Genomic DNA, 21,812 nt, shown 5'->3' with positions numbered 1-21,812 from the left:
GCTCATGTTGGTAATCACTTCGTATAAGTTTTCTTACATCCTCATTACCCTATACCACCCATTCCAATGTGGTGGTGGCAACATTTATCATATGAAGCTAAAGGATGAGTCACTCGTTATAAGACACGTGTTCATTTGTGGTACGAAGTAATAGGTACACCACCATCACCAAACGCGTCGGGAGCAGAATTTGGAGATAATATTGATTAAAATTTCTATTTTTATATATTTTCGTATTTTTTGTATTATTACATGTACTCTTCATTTGAAAAAATATATTTGTTCCTAAGTTATGAATGTGTTCACTATTAATTGTTAGTATTTTTATTAGTTTTAAATATATAATTTTTATTTTGATTCATATTTTTATGCTTTTTAAATTTTTTACAAATAATAACTCCTAAAATTTATAACTAAAAATAAACAAAAGATTATAAACATGAAAAAAAAAAACTGATAAAAAAATTGATAAAAAAAAACTGATTAACAAAAAAATAAAATCAATAAGAAAAACAAAACTTAAAAAAAATAATAAATTGAAAAATACAAGTATTATGAAAAAATAATAATTAAAATTAATTAAAAAAATAAAACTAAATAAAATTTATATAAAATTGGAAAAATAAAGTATTGATAAAAAATAATAAACAAAATTAATTAAAAAATAAAACAAAATAAAATTTATATAAAATTGTAAAAATAAAGTATTGATAAAAAATAATAAACAAAATTGATTAAAAATAAAATTAAATAAAAGTAAAAAAAATAAATTGAATTAATTTAAAAATAAAACTAAATAAAATTAAAAATATACAAGTATGAGAGCTATTTTTAAACAAAATTAATTAAAAAAATAAAACAAAATAAATTTTTTAAAAAAATAAAAGAAGAGGGTAGAAGTGTCATTTGAAAATGAGAGGGGGTCTCTAATGAAAAACAGAGTCTTCCAAGTTATTGCATCTTCCATTTTTTTACTTCGTTGAATTTGTCCAACGTAATTGAATCAAAATTTAATTTCTTACTAAACTCCTCCCCAATCTCTAAGACCATCTCCGATCTATAATACTATATTTGATATAATTTTTATACCAAAATAGTACAATTTCAACCCTAAACATTATTTGCTAATTTTTAGATACAGTCCTATATAATATTTTTTAATTAAATATAAAAATATTACATATGAATCGATAATTAAATGCACATGATTATCATCAATATTCAATATGCTACATAAATTTATTAAATTAAAAAATGACATATATAAATTAAATGACAATTTCAAATGATTAAAATTAATAAAAAGATATATTAATAATAAAAAAAGACTTGTTTAAGGTTTTTTTTACGATTAAAAATAAAATATTTTTTGATCTGTCAAAAAAAAAATGATCCATATCAAATTTAATAAAATCCTCAAATATAAATATAAAATCTTAAAATATAGAGGCCCCTAGAATAGGGAGGCCCTAGGCAACCTAGGCTGCCTCCCTCTAGAGCCGGCCCTGCATCAACACTATCTCACACCAAAAAAGAATATTCTTTAAAATACTCTATTTTTCTTATTCATAATTTAATATTCAACCTACATTTAAATTTATTAATATTTTTATATGATAATTATTATATTTAAATTTAATGCTTAGGTAATGTATTTTATATTTATGCATATAATTTTTTTAAATATTTTATTATATATATATTTTTTATGAAATTAGTGTTATAATTTATAAATGTAATTAGAATTAAAATATATTAAATAAATTAAAAATAATTATTTTAATAAATTAAATCTTTACAAATATATTTGGGTAATGTAGTTTACATTTAAATTATATTTGGATAATGTATTTTTGCATATAATTTTTTTTAATATTTTATTATATTTTTTAATGAAATTAGTGATATAATTTATAAATGTAATTATAATTAAATATATTAAATAAATTAAAAATAATAATTTTAATAAATTAAATCTTTACATATACTTAATAAAATATAAATATGTTACTAAATATTCTTAATTTAAATGTATAATAAATAATAATTACATTTAATTATATTTAAATGTCCTATAAGTAAAAACAAAGAAAATAATAATTATAAATTAATTACATTTGATTTTATTAATTATATAATAAAATTAAAAAAATAAAAAACTCTCTCCTATTTAGTATGATATGAATAGTATAAAAATACTGTTGTATTTTTTATCATACTAAAAATTTGATGCATAGATTAGAATATTTTAATGTTAATTTTATACCAAATTTAATATTTTAGTGATGGATTGGAGATGGTCTTACTGACTATCTTATAGTCGGGAAGTGAGTACAACGTAACCGACGTCCGTAATTCTGTTTTAGAAATAAACTGCTTCTATATTTGTTGTTATTATATTAACGAACTAATGACGATCACCAATATAATGAAATGACGATAATGCCATCATAAGCTCTTTGAACCGTCTAACCATTGAATGCATGCATCAAGATTCGAGCTCAAGGATAGTTCCGAGTCATAAGCGTTGTAACGGGGTTTGTTTCGGAAGCGGGAAGATCTCCGGCTGCGAACTTCTCCGATTCAGCCAAAACAAATAACAAATAAACCCTTGAACCCTCTCTCTCGCTCTCTCGCTCCAGGTCTCTTTGCGAGGAATCTTTCTCCTCTTCTGGTAACATTCATTTATCCTTGTTAGAGTTCAATTGTTTTGCTTTCTACCCTATCATTGTGTTTGAAAGTAGAAGGATAGTAGCGTTTTGCTTGTTTCCTTTGCCAATTCTATCTTCTAAAAGAAAACAGAAGTTTTTCACATGAATTAGGATAATTTCCCCGAGAATCCTGTAAAATGCTTCTAAACAAATGGTTGATCTGTATGCCATATCCGCTTCTTTTTTCTTCCATGCTAACTTCTACGAGATATAAAAAAAAAATATACTCATTAAAGAAATTTACTTTTTTTTTTAAGAATTAGTTTCCTGTTTTTTCCTCCATGTTCTAGTGTTATTATTGAGGTAATCTTGTAAATCTATGCTTTTTCTCCATATAGCAGAGAACTGATATGTTGTTAGCATCTAATCTCACCATTAGCATGTTCCCATTTTTTTCTTTCTTATTTTTGCTATCTGAAGGAAACTACTTGATTTTTTAAAATATACTTTAGTATGGGTTTATTACTGACAATGATCGAAGTTTCCTTCCATGTCTAGTGGGATTGTGTGATCTGAAACTGAATAATTAAAGAAATTAAAGAGAGATCTAATTTTCCCTAGTTGCTATGCTGGAAGAAAATGGCTTGGGTTTTGAATCTTGGGTCTTGGCAATAGCTTTTAAGTTTTTAGAAAATTGATAGCATTGACCTTCTTCTAAGATACATCTAACATTCTTTGTGGGGCCTAAACTTGCATTACCATATGTGATGTTAATCCTGTTAACAATATCCTATAAGGTAGGCTCATTCTATTGGGGAATTTATTCTAATCCATATTAATCCCCTTGTGTTCCAGCAGTTTGGTTGATCACTATAACTGAATCAGTAATGATGTTCATTCATCCTGGTTTTTTTATTTACCCAATCCTGTCCTTTACAATATATGTATTTTTTGTTGCAAGAAAAGGTTATGCCCTTCATGTTGCTTACAATCTTTAACTTCGATACACTCCATTATGCAAGTTCACATATAAAAGTATGATGTCTAAGGAATTGCTGCAGATGAGTGTGAGTGACGCCACAAAAAAATATTAAATAAAAAAAAGGACTATTGGAGCAATTTAGTGTATCTATAATGGATGATAAAGTGAGAAGGTTGAAATGGGATGGACTTGATGATTTGCATTGATTAGAGTGGAAGGTGTAAGGGATCGAGCGAGACAAAAATAAATTCTAGATGATGGATTACTAACCAAAATATACATTCACTTTCCACTTTTGTCTTCAATTCAAATTTACTTAATATCAGTTAAGAGCAGGTCTATATATCCTTAATTCTACTTTGAATTTCAAAGTATATTGCTACTTAATCCTCTTGAATGTGGTTATATGATGGTATATCTTTAACAAGCTGAGTTTCTCCTGGTTAAATCAACTGGAAGATGTATGTCTTGTTGTTCAACCCAAGGTTTTCCAAACTGTTTGTCTGTGCAATGTCAACAAATCTGACATGTAAAAAATTTAGTAGCTTAACCCTGATATTTTAGAGCTGTTTAATTTATTCTCATAATGCTTTCTGTACTCTTGTACTCTCTTTTTTTCACTCATGCACTTCCATTCATAGGATGCATTTTCAGTCTTGCTACCTTTGGTTTTTTCCCCTTATTTTTCTGCCAAGACTTGCCTTGTGTTACTCAGAAGACCTATTGGTTTTGCAGCAATCTTAGAGTAGAGTGCAGAAAAATGGGATTTACAAATAGAAACCGATTATCTGAAAAAGCATTGGAGGTTACTTCAAGAATTAAGACACAGCTGAAGGATAGTAGTTCTCTTAATTCTTCAAGAAATAATTTCAGTGTAAAAAAAACTGGTAAAAAACAGGTCCAGCAAAAGGATAATAAAGATCTTACTCCACGGGAATCCATTTATCTCATCAAGAAAGATCATAAGTTAGGTATCGCTAGCATGAATAAAAGCTCCCAACGAGCAACAGAAGTTTTGAAAGCAGTGTCAAAGGATAGCAATCGTAGCAAATCAAAAAAGAACATAAAGACAGTCTCAAATAGAGTTCTCCAAAAGAAAGCTGTTGCTATTTTCCCAGAACCAGAAGAAACCACTATTGATGCTTTGGATCAGCTAAGTCTTATTGACAGATTAGGTGAGGATAGTGATTGTATGTGGTTATCTTCAGATAATTATAGTTTATCTTCGGACATTTGGGAGTTTGATCATTTTGATCTACTTCCGCAAGAACAGTTATCGTCCACATCTTCATGGTGCAGAAGCCCAGCTTCTTCAGCTGAGAGCAGTGTGACAGATGGGTTTCAGCATGTGTCTAGAAGTGGGTCCTTATGTCATTGCAGGAAATTCAATTTTGGAGGGAAAGTTGAGAAGGCACTAATGAAACCAGGAGAATTTGAGAATGAAGGAAGAGATTCTTCACTTGTCCATTCAGAAAGTCTTAAATTTTATCATGGTAGACAGGCCGAGGTTCCATCAGTAAGTAACAGTTCAGTTGAATCTCCAAGCTCATATGTGGATTCAGTGTCAAGGGATTGTAAACTGATACATGGAAGAGAAAATTATTCTGGTGCCTTTGTCTTTGATATTTCAAGCCATTCTTTGAGTTCCATTCATCATCAGAAAATCCTGTCTTCTCATTCTTGTTCACTAGATTGTGATTGGGATGAACCTCTTTTTTGGCCATTTGATCGCAACTTGTATGACAACCTGGATCTTGATAAATTCTTTTGCCAATCTCCCTTGAAGGATGAAGGCAAGTCTAAGGTTGCAGCTTCCCATGGGAAAAGAGTAACTCAGTTGAGGCTCCCTGCTAAAAGTTCACCAACAAAGTCAGTTAGAAATGCATGTAAAACAAGAGTTTTGGGCAGTGGCATATCTTCAAGACATTCAAAATTGAGCTCATCAACAAAAGGTTCCTATCGGCAACCCTGGGGCATCTCGAAAAGATGAGGAAAATTTAAAATGAGCTGAAGCAAGTGTCAACAAGTTGCCAAGTCTGCTTCAAATGAGTTTGCATCTGGGTGATTCGTTCAATGAAACATCCCATTTCTTTCTTCATTTCCTTGCGTTGTCATCCAGAAGCAATATGAGTAACCATATCATGATAGCTTTTCACAGAAGCATGATGAAGCTCAAGAAGCATACCTAGAGGAACATCACTGGGTTTTTGTATAATGGTTCCGTTGAGTTTTCTGCATCTGCTTTACATTGTTAAGCAGCTCAACAAGTTTGGAGCAGCTGAAAAATAATCAGAGGAACAACATTGTAGGTGCGTGATAGACATCAAGCTTAGATCACTACAAAAAAAAACATCCAAGTGAGATCATCATTTGAATGGTAAAAATATCTTTAGTCAACATAGCCTTTAGTCAAGGGTCTTTTATACATGGCCTTGCGCCTTACTAGTGAAACGTTACTAATGTTTTTCCTTGAAATTTATAATGCAGGAGCGGTTGGGTTACTACAAGGAAGATGCAAATCACAAGTTGCGGGACCAAATTTATTTTGACAGAACATCTCTCACAACTATGTTGAAGTCACAAGTTGCTCTACAATGCCATTGTCATTGATGCTGGTCATCCCGAGCTATCTATCATACTTCCGCATGGTCACATTCAACGTGATAAAATCACAACTGTTCCAAACTTGCTTCGAGGTTCCAAGGAGTCTCCCAACATCGCTTAAAAGTTTGCTAGGGACTTATTTAAATTAATAATTACTTTAACATTTTTTTGCTTTGTCTTTGTGCCAAGTTATCTATCAATACCCCCTTTAGCTGACTATTGCATGTTATAGGCCTGTGCTAAACTCTTAGCAAAGGCAGAGAGACACTTCTTGCAACAATAATCAAAGTATGCCTACCTCAGAAACAGTGATCGTCGTATTACATTTGAGGGGCTATTGGGGACTGGTATCATGCTCCAAGTTGACCTTTGATGTTGGTAGTCAGGTCGGTCTTGTAGGGCATTTGGCGCTTTTGACTTTCTATCCTACCAGTGCCTAGCGGTATGATAAACAAATTCTACTCCATTTGCAAAGCTTTTGTGTGGTTATCCAAACATCCTCCTATCAAATCTTCTGTGTCTTGTGAAGCAAAAGGGTGGATATGGGATGTGGAACATATAATAGGACATATATGGGTGTGGTGAACCCATCATACATATCCGAGTAGATCTGACATATGGATTTGACAGGTGAAGGTATCAAATTTACCGCTTGTTAATTAGTTGATGCAGGTTCGAGATACCATCTTTGATCGATCAACTATAGTGGAGCAGGTGACATCTTTGCTCAACTCTTAGTATGCCTAGTCTCGGAAGGCATCCTCTAAGGCGAGACGGATGCTACAAGTTCAAAAGAGAAATCAGAGGCTCGAGATGTGTTACAAAAAGACATTGGCTATGTATCATATAGCTCATTTAGCAAGCTAGGAATCGTTGTAATTTTAATGAAGGGTTGTCGAGTCTTAATGGGATATTCATAAAGATTCAAACGCATCAACACAGATTGTACATTCTTATTTGCTTCTTAATGTAATTTACTTATTCAAAAAAAAAAAATCCTTTTGATTCAATTGACATTATTGGTCAAAACGATTGTGCTATAGAAATGCGATAATGCTTGTAGTATATTTGCATCCTGGAATGCTATGAACAAACAAAATGGATGAAAACTATCAACAATGTACATCTAATTTATTTATTGATAAGGAAAATGTATTGTACCAAAGTTTGATAGGAAAGCATCTTAGGAAACCAAAAATAATATGTTGGAAAAATGTGAATGGAAAAGAATGGAAGAGACTCTAATATGAGGGAGTTTTGTGTCTACGAAATTGATTTATATTGAATTACAACAATTGAAGTTGTAAACATGTATGTGGAGAGGCTCTCCTCGTATCTACAAGGGGTGCAAATTCAAGACTCGGATTACATTGACCCTAGGTGACTCGTGTGAGAGCGTGGCCTATGCATCAATTGTCAGACCAATTGAGGCTAAATTTGCCAAGCAAATCAACCTACGTTTTGCTACCCGAATGAATTTTTTTCCTACCCGCTCAATTATGTAATAGATGCATTAATGTGCCAATCTAAAATGATTAGACATCAATGGTGAATCTGTAATTGGCCGAACAAAGCGACCAACCATTCATGGTTGATAGCCGGCGTTACGATTCGGACGGGTGGTAGCAAGCAAGAAAGTAGAAAAGCAGTAACATTCTATCCACTTTTGTCCCCCAAAACCTCCTCTCCTCTACTATGCATTTAGCTCAGCATCCTTTTGTCAAGCATTTGGATGCAATTTCGGTTTGTCACGAACAACCAATGCTTTTTTTTTTGATGAAAGATAAATATATATCATCAAGAAAATGGTATAACAGAACATATGATCCACTATTCGTATCTAATGAAGTATCATATTTGAGTGACTGTCTAAGGTGTGAAATCACATACATACGTGTGTACCCTCATGGGTACCATCCTCACAAAACACTACTCACTATCCAACATATGATCATAAATATCATCCTAATTCAGCAGGCTATCATTTCAACATCATCCAACCGCAAGCCACGAACACCCTGGCACTGCTAATATCCAAACCTAGAGCCTCCAAACAATCCATGCACAACACCATAGAGGTATTAATCCATGTAACCATCCAGTGACTGAGCTCTCTACCATGTCTGATGTCTGCATTCCATCATCCATATCTAAGTTGTTTGCCATGCCCAATGTCAAAATGCATGAACCTAGCCATAGTGATGGTCCACAGTACATTGTTATGAGTCGAAATGTGCTTGGAGGGGGGGGGGGGGGGGGGAATAGCTCGTCGCGCTCGTCGTAGCTTGCTTCTTGGTGATGATATGGAGCGGAAAGAACAAGAAACAAAAATACAACGCTAACACAAGGATTTACTTGGTATCCACTTCAAGAAGAGGTGACTAATCCAAGGATCCACACGCGACACACACTCCACTAGTAAAAACACTCCTTCACACAACAACAAGAAGAAAAGAAGAAGCAAATACAAGTAAATCTTACAGGATTTTATACAATGAACTCTAGCTAGCTTCTCCTTCTTGTTTGGAACGCCTCTTGACCTTGGAAGTGCAAGAACACCTTGCTCCAAGAAGCTTCAAGAACTGGCGGTGAGCTCTAGAGATGTTGCTGAGAAAATCTGAGAAGAATCGGGCGAAGAGATGCTGAAGAAGACGCTCGCAACGACTTTATTCAGCGCCAACGGTCGGATCCCAATCGATTGAATTGCTCTCAATCGATTGGGGAGGCTTTGGATTGATCGGTTGATTGATCCAGAGTGCCTCTGTGCTCTCTGGAAATCATCTGAATCGATTGCCCGATCGATTCAAGGCTCTCCTGCAATTTCCAACCTACCAATCGATCATCCATCACCCGATCGATTGGAGGCTTCCAATCGATCGGCTAATCGATTGGGAGAAGTTCTATGTGACGACAATTCCCTCCCAATTGATTCATTGATCGATTGGGAGGAAGAATTGTCGTGGGACTCACCCAATCGACCAACCGATCGATTGGGCATGATTCAATCGATCGGTTGATCGATTAATCTAACTTGATTTGCCCTAATCAAGTCTCAAGCCCTTAAAATCCAACATCTGGTCAATCATGACCTGTTGGGATATCATGCCTAGCATCCGGTCACTCTTGACCTGCTAGGACTTCTTCACCAAGTGTCCGGTCAATCCCTTTGACCCACTTGGACTTTTCTCCTCGTGCCAAGTATTCGGTCAATCCTTTGACCTACTTGGACTTCTTCATACCAGGTGTCCGGTCAACCTTGACCCACCTAGATTTTCACGTGTCTGGTTTCACTCACCAGGACCTTCACCTAGCTTCACTCACTAGGATTTTCATACTGCCTATCTTCACTCACTAGGTCTTTCACCTGACTTCACTTACTAGAATTTTCCTTCTGCCTAGCTTCACTCACTAGGTCTTTAACCTGGCTTCACTCATCAGGATTTCTCAACTGTCTGGCTTCACTTATCAGGACTTTCACCTACCTTCACTCACTAGGATTTCCCATCTGCCTAGCTTCACTCACCAGGACTTTCACCTAACTTCACTCACTAGGATTTCCCATCTGCCTGGCTTCACTCACCAGGACTTTCACCTAGCTTCACTCACTAGGATTTCCCATCTGCCTGACTTCACTCACCAGGACTTTCATACTGTCTGGCTTCACTCACCAGGACTTCCCAGTCAAGTATCCGGTCAGTTTTGACCTACCTGACTCTTCTTCACATCTAATTGGTCAACCTTTACCAGAGGAAAATTGTATCAACAATCTCCCTAAATGAACGATTGCACCTGCAATCTCCATGTACTGTCAGTCTCCATGTATTATCAAACATCAAAATCCAGACATCAAGACTCAAGCTTGAGTCAGCTCAAGCTTAGTCAAATCGGTCAACCTTGACCCAAGAGATATTGCACCAACATACATGGCATCCAATGTCAACACCCCATAATCAGTGCCTGAGCTCGCATCTCTACCAAAGTCCTCCTCCATGGTCCGCCCCAGTCCAGCATCCATCCAACTCCTCACAAAATATCAATCACTAACCAACGCATGATCATTAATACCATCCTTAAAGCCAGAGTCAGGCAACGTTGTCTCTGGTATCACATCCATCCCACTCGCTAATCATCTAGAGCCCTTGTCCTTAAGCGCCTAAGTCCTCCATCCCTGGATCTATGTACCCAGCATATGGTGGGGCTCTCCATCCTCAACATCTGAGCTCATCCACATCTAAGTCCTCCATTTAGCTACCACCTCAATCCACTCAAATTCCATCCATATCACAGCCATGCTCCAACCATGTCATAGTCACCAACCAACCCGAAGTTCACTTTGAGCAAGTGACTACTATTAAGGAAGTTGACTTATTTTTATCGCTAGTCATTTACTGTGGACTAGATAGACCTTATGCTACCAACAACCGTGCTTAATTGTGTACGTGGTCATGTTGTTGTATCCCAAGAAATAGATGTCCAAAGTGACCTCGAAGCACCATCGGAGAGGATGACTTTGTTTTAAGAAAACCGTGTCTAACAAAAGCCTCGGTAGTGCTTAGTTCTTCTCCTACTTGACAGTCTTGCCTCCAGTTTGACAACCTTGCTTCCAGCCAAGAAGCCCAGCCTGCTTAGTGATCTTGCCTAGCCACTTGACACCTCTTAGCCTAGCCTTCCAGCTTAGCAGTTCGACACAACTTCACTTGACCTCCTATTAGGGAGCTAGGCTTACTCGGGCTACTTGGGAGTCTTCCTATTAGGAAGTTAGATCTTCTCAGGTCACTCAAGAGTTAGACTTGTTTAGGCCACTCAACAGCTAAGTCCACTCAGGAGTTAGACCCTCTTAGACCACTGCAGCTTGGCCCACTCAGGTGACTCGAGAACTACACATGTTGGGGCCACTCTACAACTCAACCCACTCTGGCCACTCGACAACCACTCAATAGCTCGACCCACTCTGACCACTCGACAACCACTGGATAGCTCGACCCACTTGGGCCACTCGACAACTTGGCCACTGATAGCTGTAAAGTATATAAGGTTTTCATCGTGTTTTCACACTGCATTTGACCCACTTTTGCATGTATGATTTGAGATAACTTGATTCTATGCTTCATTTTTATGTTTTATTACTCCTGGATACTGCTCTCATATATTTTGGATGATAGGAGTGAAGATTAATGTTATCAATTTGGGTTGAGCTTGTCGGGTTAACCCACCCTTCCAAGCAATTTAAGTAGATTGAGTTAGAATTTTATCAACCTAAGTCTGTTGTGGGTCAACTTGCCTGGCCCATGACCCGCTCGGATCGACCCGCGACTAGCTTGGGTTGGTCCGCGGGTTGAGAAACACATATAAGCCAAGTTTTATATCAATTTATTATTTTTTTACTATAATTTTAAAATAAAAATAATAATTTTCATCAAACATAAGTACTCATTTATATTAATATCTATTTTAGGATACATTTGATTAGTAAAATCTTTTCAAAGTAAAATGTTAAAGATATAATTATTTTAAAAAATTTTTGATGGGCCAGTGGGTTGGCCCGCCTAACCCATAACCCGCCTTGGATTGGGATAGGTTGGAGATTTTCCAATCCGCCAAGAAGACGGGTTGGCTCACCCCGCCCAACCCTGCCAAATGGTCAACTCGCCATGGGCCGCCCGGCCCCGCCACGGGTTGACCCGTCTGACAGCTTTAATGAAGATTGGAGCCAAACGGGGAGCTGAAAGACAATGCTAAAGAAGCCTTGCTTTGCCACGAGCGGCCATGCCAGTGGCACGACCCGTGGTAGCTTTTGTTTCCTCACCATGCGCGGTCGTGCCCAGTGGCATGATCCATAGTAGTGCCTAGTGGTAGCTTCTGTTGCCTCACCACGGGTGGTCGTGCCCAGTGGCATGATCCATAGCAGTAGTGCCTAGTGGCAGCTTCTGTTGCCTCACCACGGGCGGTCGTGCCTAGTGGCACGACCCATGGTTGGCTCTGCCTCCTTGCCACGACCCGCCCGTGCCCAGAGGCATAGGCCGTGGCACATTCGGCTGTCGTGCCACAGGCACCACGACACGAGCTGTGCTCCACTAGATCTAGAGCTCCCGCACACAACACGAACTCCCGTGCCTAGTGACACGGGTCGTGTCGCATGACCTACCTCATCCCCTATAAAAGGGATTCACCCCATTAGATTGGGAAGAGGAGGGGGCTTGGATCAAAGGACTGGGTCCTCCTTCTTGGAGAGGGTTTTCCTCTCTTGGGGAAACCCTAGGGATATCACCTTCATCGACTTCGACGTCTGTCCATCTCCAGTGCTAAGGAACGACAATGAAGACATTGAAAATCTTCTCTCTAAGCATTTCTTATCTCTATTATTTGATTTGAATTGTATGGATGCTTTCATTTGTATTTTGGGATTGTAATTCCTTTGTTATGGAGTATCCCGCTAGATCTAGGATGTAGGAAGTAATTGTGATGCATGTTTGATGAATGAACTATGTAGTTGGACATTTTCCGATGCAATAATATGTTTTATAACTTGTTCTATCATGTTGTGCTTGTATATATTTAACGAAATGTGTGTGAGGTACAATATATGTAGATGTAGAGTTTTGGTCACTATGCAGAGAAGGCGCTTTGAATTGTATGACTAGGAGTCCTATGATAGAGGGTATCCCTTACTTTCTATGACATCCCCTTGTAATGGAGGGCAATTCCTTATAAGGGAAGCCAATTAGAGTTTGTGATTTTTTCCCGTATTAATCTTAGGAAGTGATTTGATTAATCTAGAGATTGTATGACCAAGGAGCCCTTAGTGACAAAGGATGACACTTTAATCAAATTTTCTAGATTACCTCTCCTACTTAATGTCATTAATCTACCGTTAATAAATACATTAGATAACTCTAACAGTTGTATGACTATGGGTCCTAGGGCAACCCTTTAATCGGACTTTCTAAAGTTACTTCTCTACTTAATGGTGTTAGAGTTTGAGTAAACTCTCCTGAGCGATCTTCGCGGGATTGTGCTAGACTTTAGTAGATACTCTACAATAATATAAGAATGGAGTTAGGTAGATGAAAAATGCATAGGGACATTACTTAACATCATAATAAAATCGGAATCCTAAGTCAACCCTAAATTCAATTTTACCTTCTCCTACCGTCCGCTTGTGCTCACACTCTTTCTCTCTCTACTTTCTACTCACACTCTCTCTCTTCCCTTCTCCCTCTCTTCTCTCAATTTCTAGTTTCCAAGCGCTCGTGAAACAACCTTCGGATATCTAGATAATTCAACGTGTGAAATCAACTAGTGTTTAATCAATAGTTCCTATGGATCCATATTTTATTACTTGACAACATATCTGTACACTTGTAGATTTAACCACACATCATGTTTTTGGAGCCATTGTCGAGGATTGTTTCGATTAACATTAGTTGATTATCATATGAGTTAATCTAGACTTGTTAATAGATTTTTCATTTACTTGTTTGATTTTATTTCTGTATTTTTCTTTCATGCAATTTAAATTCAGTACTTCAGTTTTTCTAGTAATTTTATTTTTATAAGATATAATGAGCACTAACATATCAATTAGACCTTTAGGAGAGTTTTTTGCAACTATTTTTGCAAGATTCAAATCTCCCATTGTGGAACCTCAGATTGAAGCAGATAACTTCCAACTAGACCTAGAATTAATGTTCATGATATAAGGTCACAAATTTAGAGGAGAAATTTCAGAGAACCCATACTTGCACCTTGAGGTATTTCTTGAATATTGAAACATGGTGAACCGTGAAGGAGTTTCAGCAAATGTCATTTGGTTGATGACATTCCCTTTTAATATCAAGGATAAAGCAAGGGCTTGGTTTTATTCTCTCCCTCGACAAAGCATAACAAGTTGGAAACAATTGGAACAGTGATTTCTAAATCATTTTTTCCCTTCAAGCAGAACAATGTACATGAGGAATTGTATTGCAAATTTTACTCAGGCAGATAGAGAATAACTATTTGAAGCATAAGATAGATACAAAGGTTTATTAAGATAGTGTCCTCATCATAGGTTGGAAAGATGGTTGACAATACACATATTCTACATTGGGATTTCTTTCTCGAGTAAGAGATTTTTGGATTCAGCTGCAGGAGGTTATTTAATGAATAAAAATTTAGATGAAGCATATACATTAATTAATTTAGTGACAACAAACCTCCAAGAATGATCAAGTGAAATCTTAATGACATCTTCCTTGAGAATTCTAGAAGTACAAGCCATGAATGCAAGTGTGCCTATTGAATAAGATGCAATGCAACCACCAAGATCTTAGAAAATCATGAGTCGCAGAATGAAAAGTCTAGTGAATATCATGTTAGGATGTATACTAAAAGCCTAGCTTTTTGGTATAAACATTTATCTAGAAATAAGAATCACATTGGTCAAATGTCTACATTTATGATAAATGTAGTTGTTCAATTAATTTATATTGTAGATAACATGGTGTGTGGTGTCACACACAGAAGATCATGTTATCAGTACCTTATAAATTATAAATAGTGGCTCACAACCAAGATGGAAAGGAACAGACCATTAGAAGGTCATAGTGTAATTAGGTATTAGTTTATCAACTATATAATTACACTAGTACACTTAGAGTGTATTGAGTAGGACCATTAGAGGTCGTTTCTTTTATACTGACTTTATAAAGGAACAAAGACCTCAGTTATTATGGAAGTGTGTGCTCTTAATCCTAATATAATAACAAGCACATATATTTGATATTTATTTCTTTAATTTATCAATGGGTGAGATTTAGTTCGATAAATCAATAAGCCCGATAAGTTGGGAAATGATATCACTTATAGTGTGTGTTGTTGATTATAGAAGGAAACTGTGTCCTAGTAATCTAGGTTGAGAATGTCCTCAAGAGGAGCTCATAAGGATTGTCATGTTAAACCCTGCAGGTGGACTTAGTCCGACATGACGATGAAGTTGAGTGGTACTATTCTTGGAGCTAGATATTAATTAAGTGAGTTGTCAGTAACTTACTTAATTAGTGGACATTTGTTATCTTAAACACAGGGAGACTAACACACTCATGATAAGAAGGAGCCCAAAATGTAATTTGGGATTGGTGTGGTAGTTCAATAATAGTTCTCTAGTGGAATGAATTATTATTGATAAAATTAAGTTGTGTGTTCGGGGCGAGCACGGGATGCTTAATTTTATCGGGAGACCAAAACCAATTCCTCCTCTCGGTCCCTATCGTAGCCTCTAGTATATAGAGATTTATACCCACCGCATACCCACCTTCTTACCCATCCAATGGGGCCGGCCAAGCTAGCTTGGAACCCAAGCTAGGGCCGGCCAAGACCAAATGGATGAGTCATGTAGGTGGCCGGCCAAAGCTTGGGTCCCAAGCTTAGGTGGCCGGCCACTAGAATATTAAAGAGAATTTTTATTAAAATTATTTCTTATGTGGATATCATGATTTTAAAAGAGAGTTTAAAAATTAAAAATTTCCTTTTATAGCTTTCTACAAAAGATTAAGAGAAGAGATTAATCTCTTTCCTTATTTGTAGTTTAAAAGGATGGTTTTAATTTTTGGTAAAAACTTTCCTTATTTGTAAATCATCTACATGTTTAAAAGAGAGTTTAAAATTTGAAATCTTTCCTTATTTGTTGATTAAAGGAGGATTTTAAATTTTAAGAAAACTTTCCTTTTTAACCATGTTCATGATTTAAAAGAGAGTTTAAAATTAAATATTCTCTTTTATAAGTTTCTACAAAAGATTAAGAAAAGATTTGATATCTTTCCTTATTTGTAGATTAAAAGAGATTTTAATTTATAGAGATAACTTTCTTTTTATCCACATGTTTAAAAGAAAGATTTTAATTTATTAAATTTCCTTTTTATAAACCAATCATGAAGGGAAAAATTATTGGACAAATTTTTTATAAATTTTCGGAAGCAAATAAGGAAGTTTTAATTTTTGTTTAAAATTTTATTTGCTTGGAGAATTTATGTGGTGGCCGGCCATTACAAATTGAAAAGAAAAATTGTTTTTAATTAAATAAATTTTCCTTTTCAATGGCAAAAGAATTAAGGAAGTTTTTTATTAAATTTTCCTTATTTGCCAAGACCAAAGATTATAAAAGAGGGGGTAGAGGAGGCTTCAAGGCTAAGGACTCTATTCTATTTTTCTCCCTCTTTTCCTTGGTGTGGTGGCCGGCCCTTCCCTTTCTCTTCTCTCCTCTTGTTGTGGCTGAAATCTATCATCTCTTGGAGCTTGGAGGATGTGGCCGGATCAAGGAAGGAGAAGAAGGAGAGAAAGCATGCATCCCTTGGAGCTTGGTTGGTGGAAAATTCTTCATCCTTTGGAAGTTCTTGTGCTTGGCCGAAACTTGAAGGAAGAAGGAAGAAGGTGCCTAGGTGGTTCTCATCTTGGAAGATCGTTGCCCACATAACGTCCGAGGTTAGAAGAGGAATACGGTAGAAGATCAAGAGGTCTTTCTAAAAGGTATAACTAGTAATTTTTCTTTCCGCATCATACTAGTTATTTTTGGAAATAATACTAAATACAAGAGGCATACGATTCTAGTGTTTCGAATTTGTTTTCGATATAGTGTTCTTTTTTTTTTCTTTTCCTTGTGATTTGATTGTTCTTTTCGGTTGACCTAAAGTTATTTTAGGAAATTAAATATTAGCTTTCCTTAAAAGGTTTTGTCTAGTCGGTGGTGGTTGCTCCCATATCCAAGAAGGCCATGTGCCTCGCCACGTCAGTATTGGGAACCAATTTTGGAAATTAATATTTAATGGAATTAATAACTTAGGTGATTTGGATCAAACGTGTTAAGTTCCGTAGGAGATCCAAGTCAAAACCTAAAAGAACAAATAGATTAAGTTTTGGATCAAACGTGTTAAGTTCCGCAGGCGATCCAAAATTTAATTTAAAAGAACACATGGTAGCTAGGAAAAGGTTCAGACCTTTGTACAAAATTTTTGTACAGTGGAATCTCTAGGTTTTCCGAGTAGCAACCAACATATCATAATGCTTTGGAGCTGAGAAGTGGCAAAAATTTTAAAGAACTATTGGAGAATGCTCGGAATAGAATCAAGAAGAATTACAGAAGAGAATTAGAAAATCTAAACCCCATCTCTCCAGTAGAGATCTATAGGCCACTGGTACCATTCTCTCAGCAGTTTATGCAATCAAAACTATGCAAGAAATTTGAACCTCCGCCATCTAGTCAAAAGGGGATTGAGGATAGAAATCAGAAATCTATTCTAATATCATAGTAGGATACTTTTGTACCACCAATTCCTTTCCCACAAAGGCAAGCGGCAATTATGAGTGAGGATAAATTGAGCAAATTCTGTGATGATAATATGGTTGCATGCAAATTCGTTGGTTTAATTCAAGATGATGATGAATTAGCCACTTACAATTTTATTAAACTATTTAATGATGAATATATTTTTTTATGAGGATGATCAGTTTGAAGTTTCTTATGGAATTGCTTATTCTCCTACAATTATATTGATCTTAGTGTATTATCCAACGTTGTATATGATAAAGTTAATGTTTTGGGAGGAAGTGCAAGGAACTATGTTGTGGAGGCAGTTTCTCATGAATCACTTACTATGTTCCCACAACCACTCGATATTAGGGAAATTGCAGAAAATGATCAAATCGTGGATATAAGTATAAGGACTCATGCAGAGATGACAAAGCCCCAAGAATCACCACTTTTAGTTGCACCATCACCTGAGCTAGAACCATCATTTGATCTAGAAGAAGTCTCATCCACTTGTTTAGTACTTTCAGGTACTTCTCACAATGTAAGGCCAGTATTTCCTATGATCTTTTAGAAAACTTCATAGAGATACCTATAATTGATTTTATTAGATGTGACTCAATTTTTGATACATGCTTCATAAAATTTGATATGGTTCTAGTTCTATCTTATATAATATTCTTGTGGGAGGTATGTCTTTCTTGTGGGTGTGCAAGTTTTCACAAGGCTAGGATTTAAAAGCTTCCACTGAACCATCTTCGACTGCTGGAATGAACTCACAAGGAGACAAAGATGGAGAGAGCGGTGCTTCACCATGTTGATCACATGATGACAACCGTCTTCATAATAAAATGGGACATTGGAAGAAAAGTCTGGAAATATCTCACTCTAGCAAGATCGAGATTTATTTGAGCCTAAATAAGAGGTTGAGCTAATGACCTTAAAGAAGCGCTTCTTGGGAGGCAACCCAAGTTCAATCTTGTTTGCATTTAAGTTTTTAGTTTCTTTTGAGTTACTTTGTTTTCTTTTTCATAACCCAAACCCTCTACTTAGTTTTTTTTGTCTATTACATAAGATTCAAAGATTGGGAAGAATGCACCCACTAGAAGGAGGGGTTAATGACTTAGGCGTTTGACATGCATCATTTGGTAACCTCTCTAAATTTTCATCCATAATACATTTTTCAACTTTTGAAGACATTAAGTTCAAGTCTAGGGAATTTGTACAAACTTTGGGTTGTTAGTTAGTTTTTTCATGTTCCTCTTTATATAATAATTTTTTTTTCTAGCTTGCATCATATCATGTTAAGCTCTTGTTGATGTTTTGGATTCGAATAGAAGCACCCATGCATGCTTTGTCCATTAGGAAATATTTTGACGTGTTTATTATTAGTGCCATGTGGATGCATTCTCTCATTTTGACCAAATTCAGCCAGTTCAACAGTGCTAAACAACTCTGGGAGAAACTAATTGAACTATATGAAGGTTCACCTAACTCAAGAACTGCTAAAAAGGACCTATTATTAAGTCAACTTCAAAATATCCAAATAAAAGAAGGTGAAACGTTAAGTCAACTACACAGTCGGTTAAAGAATTATTAAATGACATCCATACAGTCGGTGAACAGGTAGATAATCATGACTTGATCAAGTATACACATAAGATATTTCTAAGAACCACCTTGTGGACATCAATGGTTGATACATAATGAATTTCTTCTGTAGAATCAATTTGGTCAGCTATTCCTATGTTAGCCCACACTATAATGTAGTTGTAGCTCTAGCATGTAGGAAATGGAGAAAGTGGGGACATGGGAACATGCCCACGTTCCCCACTACTCTTGATGGAAAAAACCATCATACCCCTAGGTCATTTCCCTTTATAAATAATGCGTCCAAGGATCATTAGGGGTGCGAAAATTGCGAGTGTGCAACGCAGAGAGAGGAAGGAGAATATCTGAGGTGGTGGGATTTGGTTCGTGGAATTGCGGAGAGCTTTCCGAACCTGTGATCGCTCTTCCGACAACGAGTTTCGCCATTGTCGATTACGGATCTGCGAGAGATCGCTGTAAGGGTTTACCGTTTATTTTTTAATTCATTTTATACATGCATTTAGAATAATCAACAATGGTATCAGAGCACATAGTTAGTTCTAAATTCATGATAAATCCCTAAACCCTTACCTCTTCGTTGAATCAAAACTATGGCTTGGTTCTGTTCGTTTTTGCTGGGCGAAATCATGACTGAGTCGTGATCAGCGATTATTATCGCTGCCCTGAATGGAGTTTTTCTCCATCTAGTTTTGCCATAGCAGAGTAAGAGATCGTGATTGTATCGCGATCTGCCACAATCCCTAATGGTCGACGCTGTAAAACCTCGAGGGAACACTTACGGAGTTAGTCTCCGATCGTGGCCGGCGAAGTGCTCATGGCCACCTCTCGTTGCAACCCGTGTTTGTCGCAGGAAAGGTGGCATACACAGTGTACACGGCGTGCATGGTGTGCGCGACGTGCGTGCATGGGATCGTGCAGAAAAGAAAATGGGAAAGAGATAAAGATGATGTTTCTATTTTTGATTTTTTTTCAAAACAAAAACGAAAACAAAACCTGGCAGTGCTGTGATATGTTCACGGAGATAAGGATTTAATTAAAAAATAAATAAATAAATTGCCGCATACAATTAAATAAAAAAATAAATTTTTTTTTGAATGTTTTTTTTGTTCATGCAGTTTTTTTAAAGCTTATGTGTTTAAATATATATATATATATATATATATATATATACATGTTGGAATTAATTAAAATTAGGATTATTGGTCCATTTTTAATTAATTATGTGGGTTTAACCTGATTGATCCAATTAGACCTAATTTAGATTAAATCATTAGTTGGTTTAGTCAAATCAATTTGATCTAAACCCGAATCAATTTGGGTTGATTAATTGGACTTGGACCAAATATGATCAAATGACCAGATTTATTCTATTGGGTTAGATTTGATCAAATGATTAGATTTGTTCTAATCGATCAGACTTAAACCAATAAATATTGGTTTGATCAAACAGACCTGAGTTTGATCAATGAGTTTAAAATTGTTAGAAATGGACTTAGATTAAATAGTAACAGAACATAGGTACAAAAATCCCTGTCCAATTAGATTAGTTCTAATTAAGGACAATGGACCGAGCTTAGGATCTGGATTCCTAATCAACTGATCCAATGAGTCTGACCAATTAGATCAGTTCTAATTGTCGACTTAACTCCTGAAAATCGAGAAGATTTATTTTTCTTGATTTATTATGTTGATACTATGCCTGTATAAATTGAAATAAGTCGGTTTTGTACTGGTTAGTCGGTTTTGTACTGACTTATTTAATTTCAATTTTTTCAGATGGCTAGTCGTGATTTACGACAACATGAGCTTTGGGAGGAGATTAAGGAGCTTGATTTCGACCCGGTCCTAGGACTCAGATGGCTTATTGGTCGGCTCGATCTGTTGTTCTGGAAACTCGAGCGAGAAGAGTTTCCAGTCCAAGACACACACAGAAGATGGGCTTTGGTCTATTCACTATCGGAAAATCTCAGACAGATAGCATTCCAACTATGGGATGATTATGATGGGAACATCTTGTATTCAGAGATGTGTAGACAATTACTTCATTTTTATTGGGGTCCTGAAGATCCAGAGGAGGATCCAGATGAATCTAAGGAGGATTCAGAAGATCCTGAAGATCCAGATGAATCTGAGGAGGATTCAGAAGATCCTGAAGAATCATAATAGGATCTAGAAGAGTGTGTGGAGGATCCAATAGAGAATCCTGAAGTTGTCCTGCCTGAGATTACCTCAAATGAGTCCAGGCTGAAAGAGATAATATTGGCCACTGCACTAGTGTCTGTCCTAGTGGGGGTGGTAGTAGCCTATCTAGTTTACTAGAGTTCTGTTATTGTTATTGTCGTTATGTATGAACAATATTTAGTCCATTTTCATTCATGTCAATTAGTTATATGTTAACATTATGCAGCGTAATTTTATGTTAATGATATATTCATTTATTTATGTTGTTTACTTGACATGATGCATGATTAGTTCATGATGTATTAAATGATTAGTTCATTTAATTAAAGAAATCATGATATATTAATTGATTAGTTCATTTAATTAAAGAATTCATGATATTAAAAATGATCAGTTCATTTGTTGGGATGTATGTAATAGAATTGATTAATATTAATTTGATTGGTCATACGAATGATGAGTGAAAACATAGTTGTCACTTGATTTTGTAAACCAACTCAAA

The 21,812-nt window shown here is 35.9% G+C and overlaps 1 protein-coding gene and 1 non-coding gene across 2 annotated transcripts; one reads left to right on the top strand and one right to left on the bottom strand.

Moving 5' to 3' along the window:
- Positions 1-2,546: 2,546 nt before the first annotated feature.
- On the top strand, positions 2,547-5,623 carry LOC121968096. Its single transcript, XM_042518600.1, has 2 exons — positions 2,547-2,674; positions 4,369-5,623. Exon 2 carries the CDS (start codon positions 4,394-4,396, stop codon positions 5,621-5,623), a length of 1,230 nt encoding a protein of 409 aa, XP_042374534.1. The 5' UTR covers positions 2,547-2,674; positions 4,369-4,393.
- Positions 5,624-14,183: 8,560 nt separating this feature from the next.
- Positions 14,184-14,290, bottom strand: LOC121968834. The gene has a single exon (XR_006108366.1). It is a non-coding gene; the product is annotated as a small nucleolar RNA R71 (small nucleolar RNA).
- Between the last annotated feature and the right edge of the window lie 7,522 nt (positions 14,291-21,812).

Source organism: Zingiber officinale, chromosome 3B (assembly GCF_018446385.1).
Source record: "Zingiber officinale cultivar Zhangliang chromosome 3B, Zo_v1.1, whole genome shotgun sequence".
NCBI classification, from domain to species: Eukaryota; Viridiplantae; Streptophyta; class Magnoliopsida; order Zingiberales; family Zingiberaceae; genus Zingiber; species Zingiber officinale.
The sequence above is the reverse complement of the archived record's forward strand: the minus strand, read 5'-3'. Positions and strand labels throughout refer to the sequence as shown.

Bases quoted from the DNA above. Each gene is read 5' to 3' on its own strand.
- LOC121968096 (XM_042518600.1), top strand. From the start codon at position 4,394: ATGGGATTTACAAATAGAAACCGATTATCTGAAAAAGCATTGGAGGTT.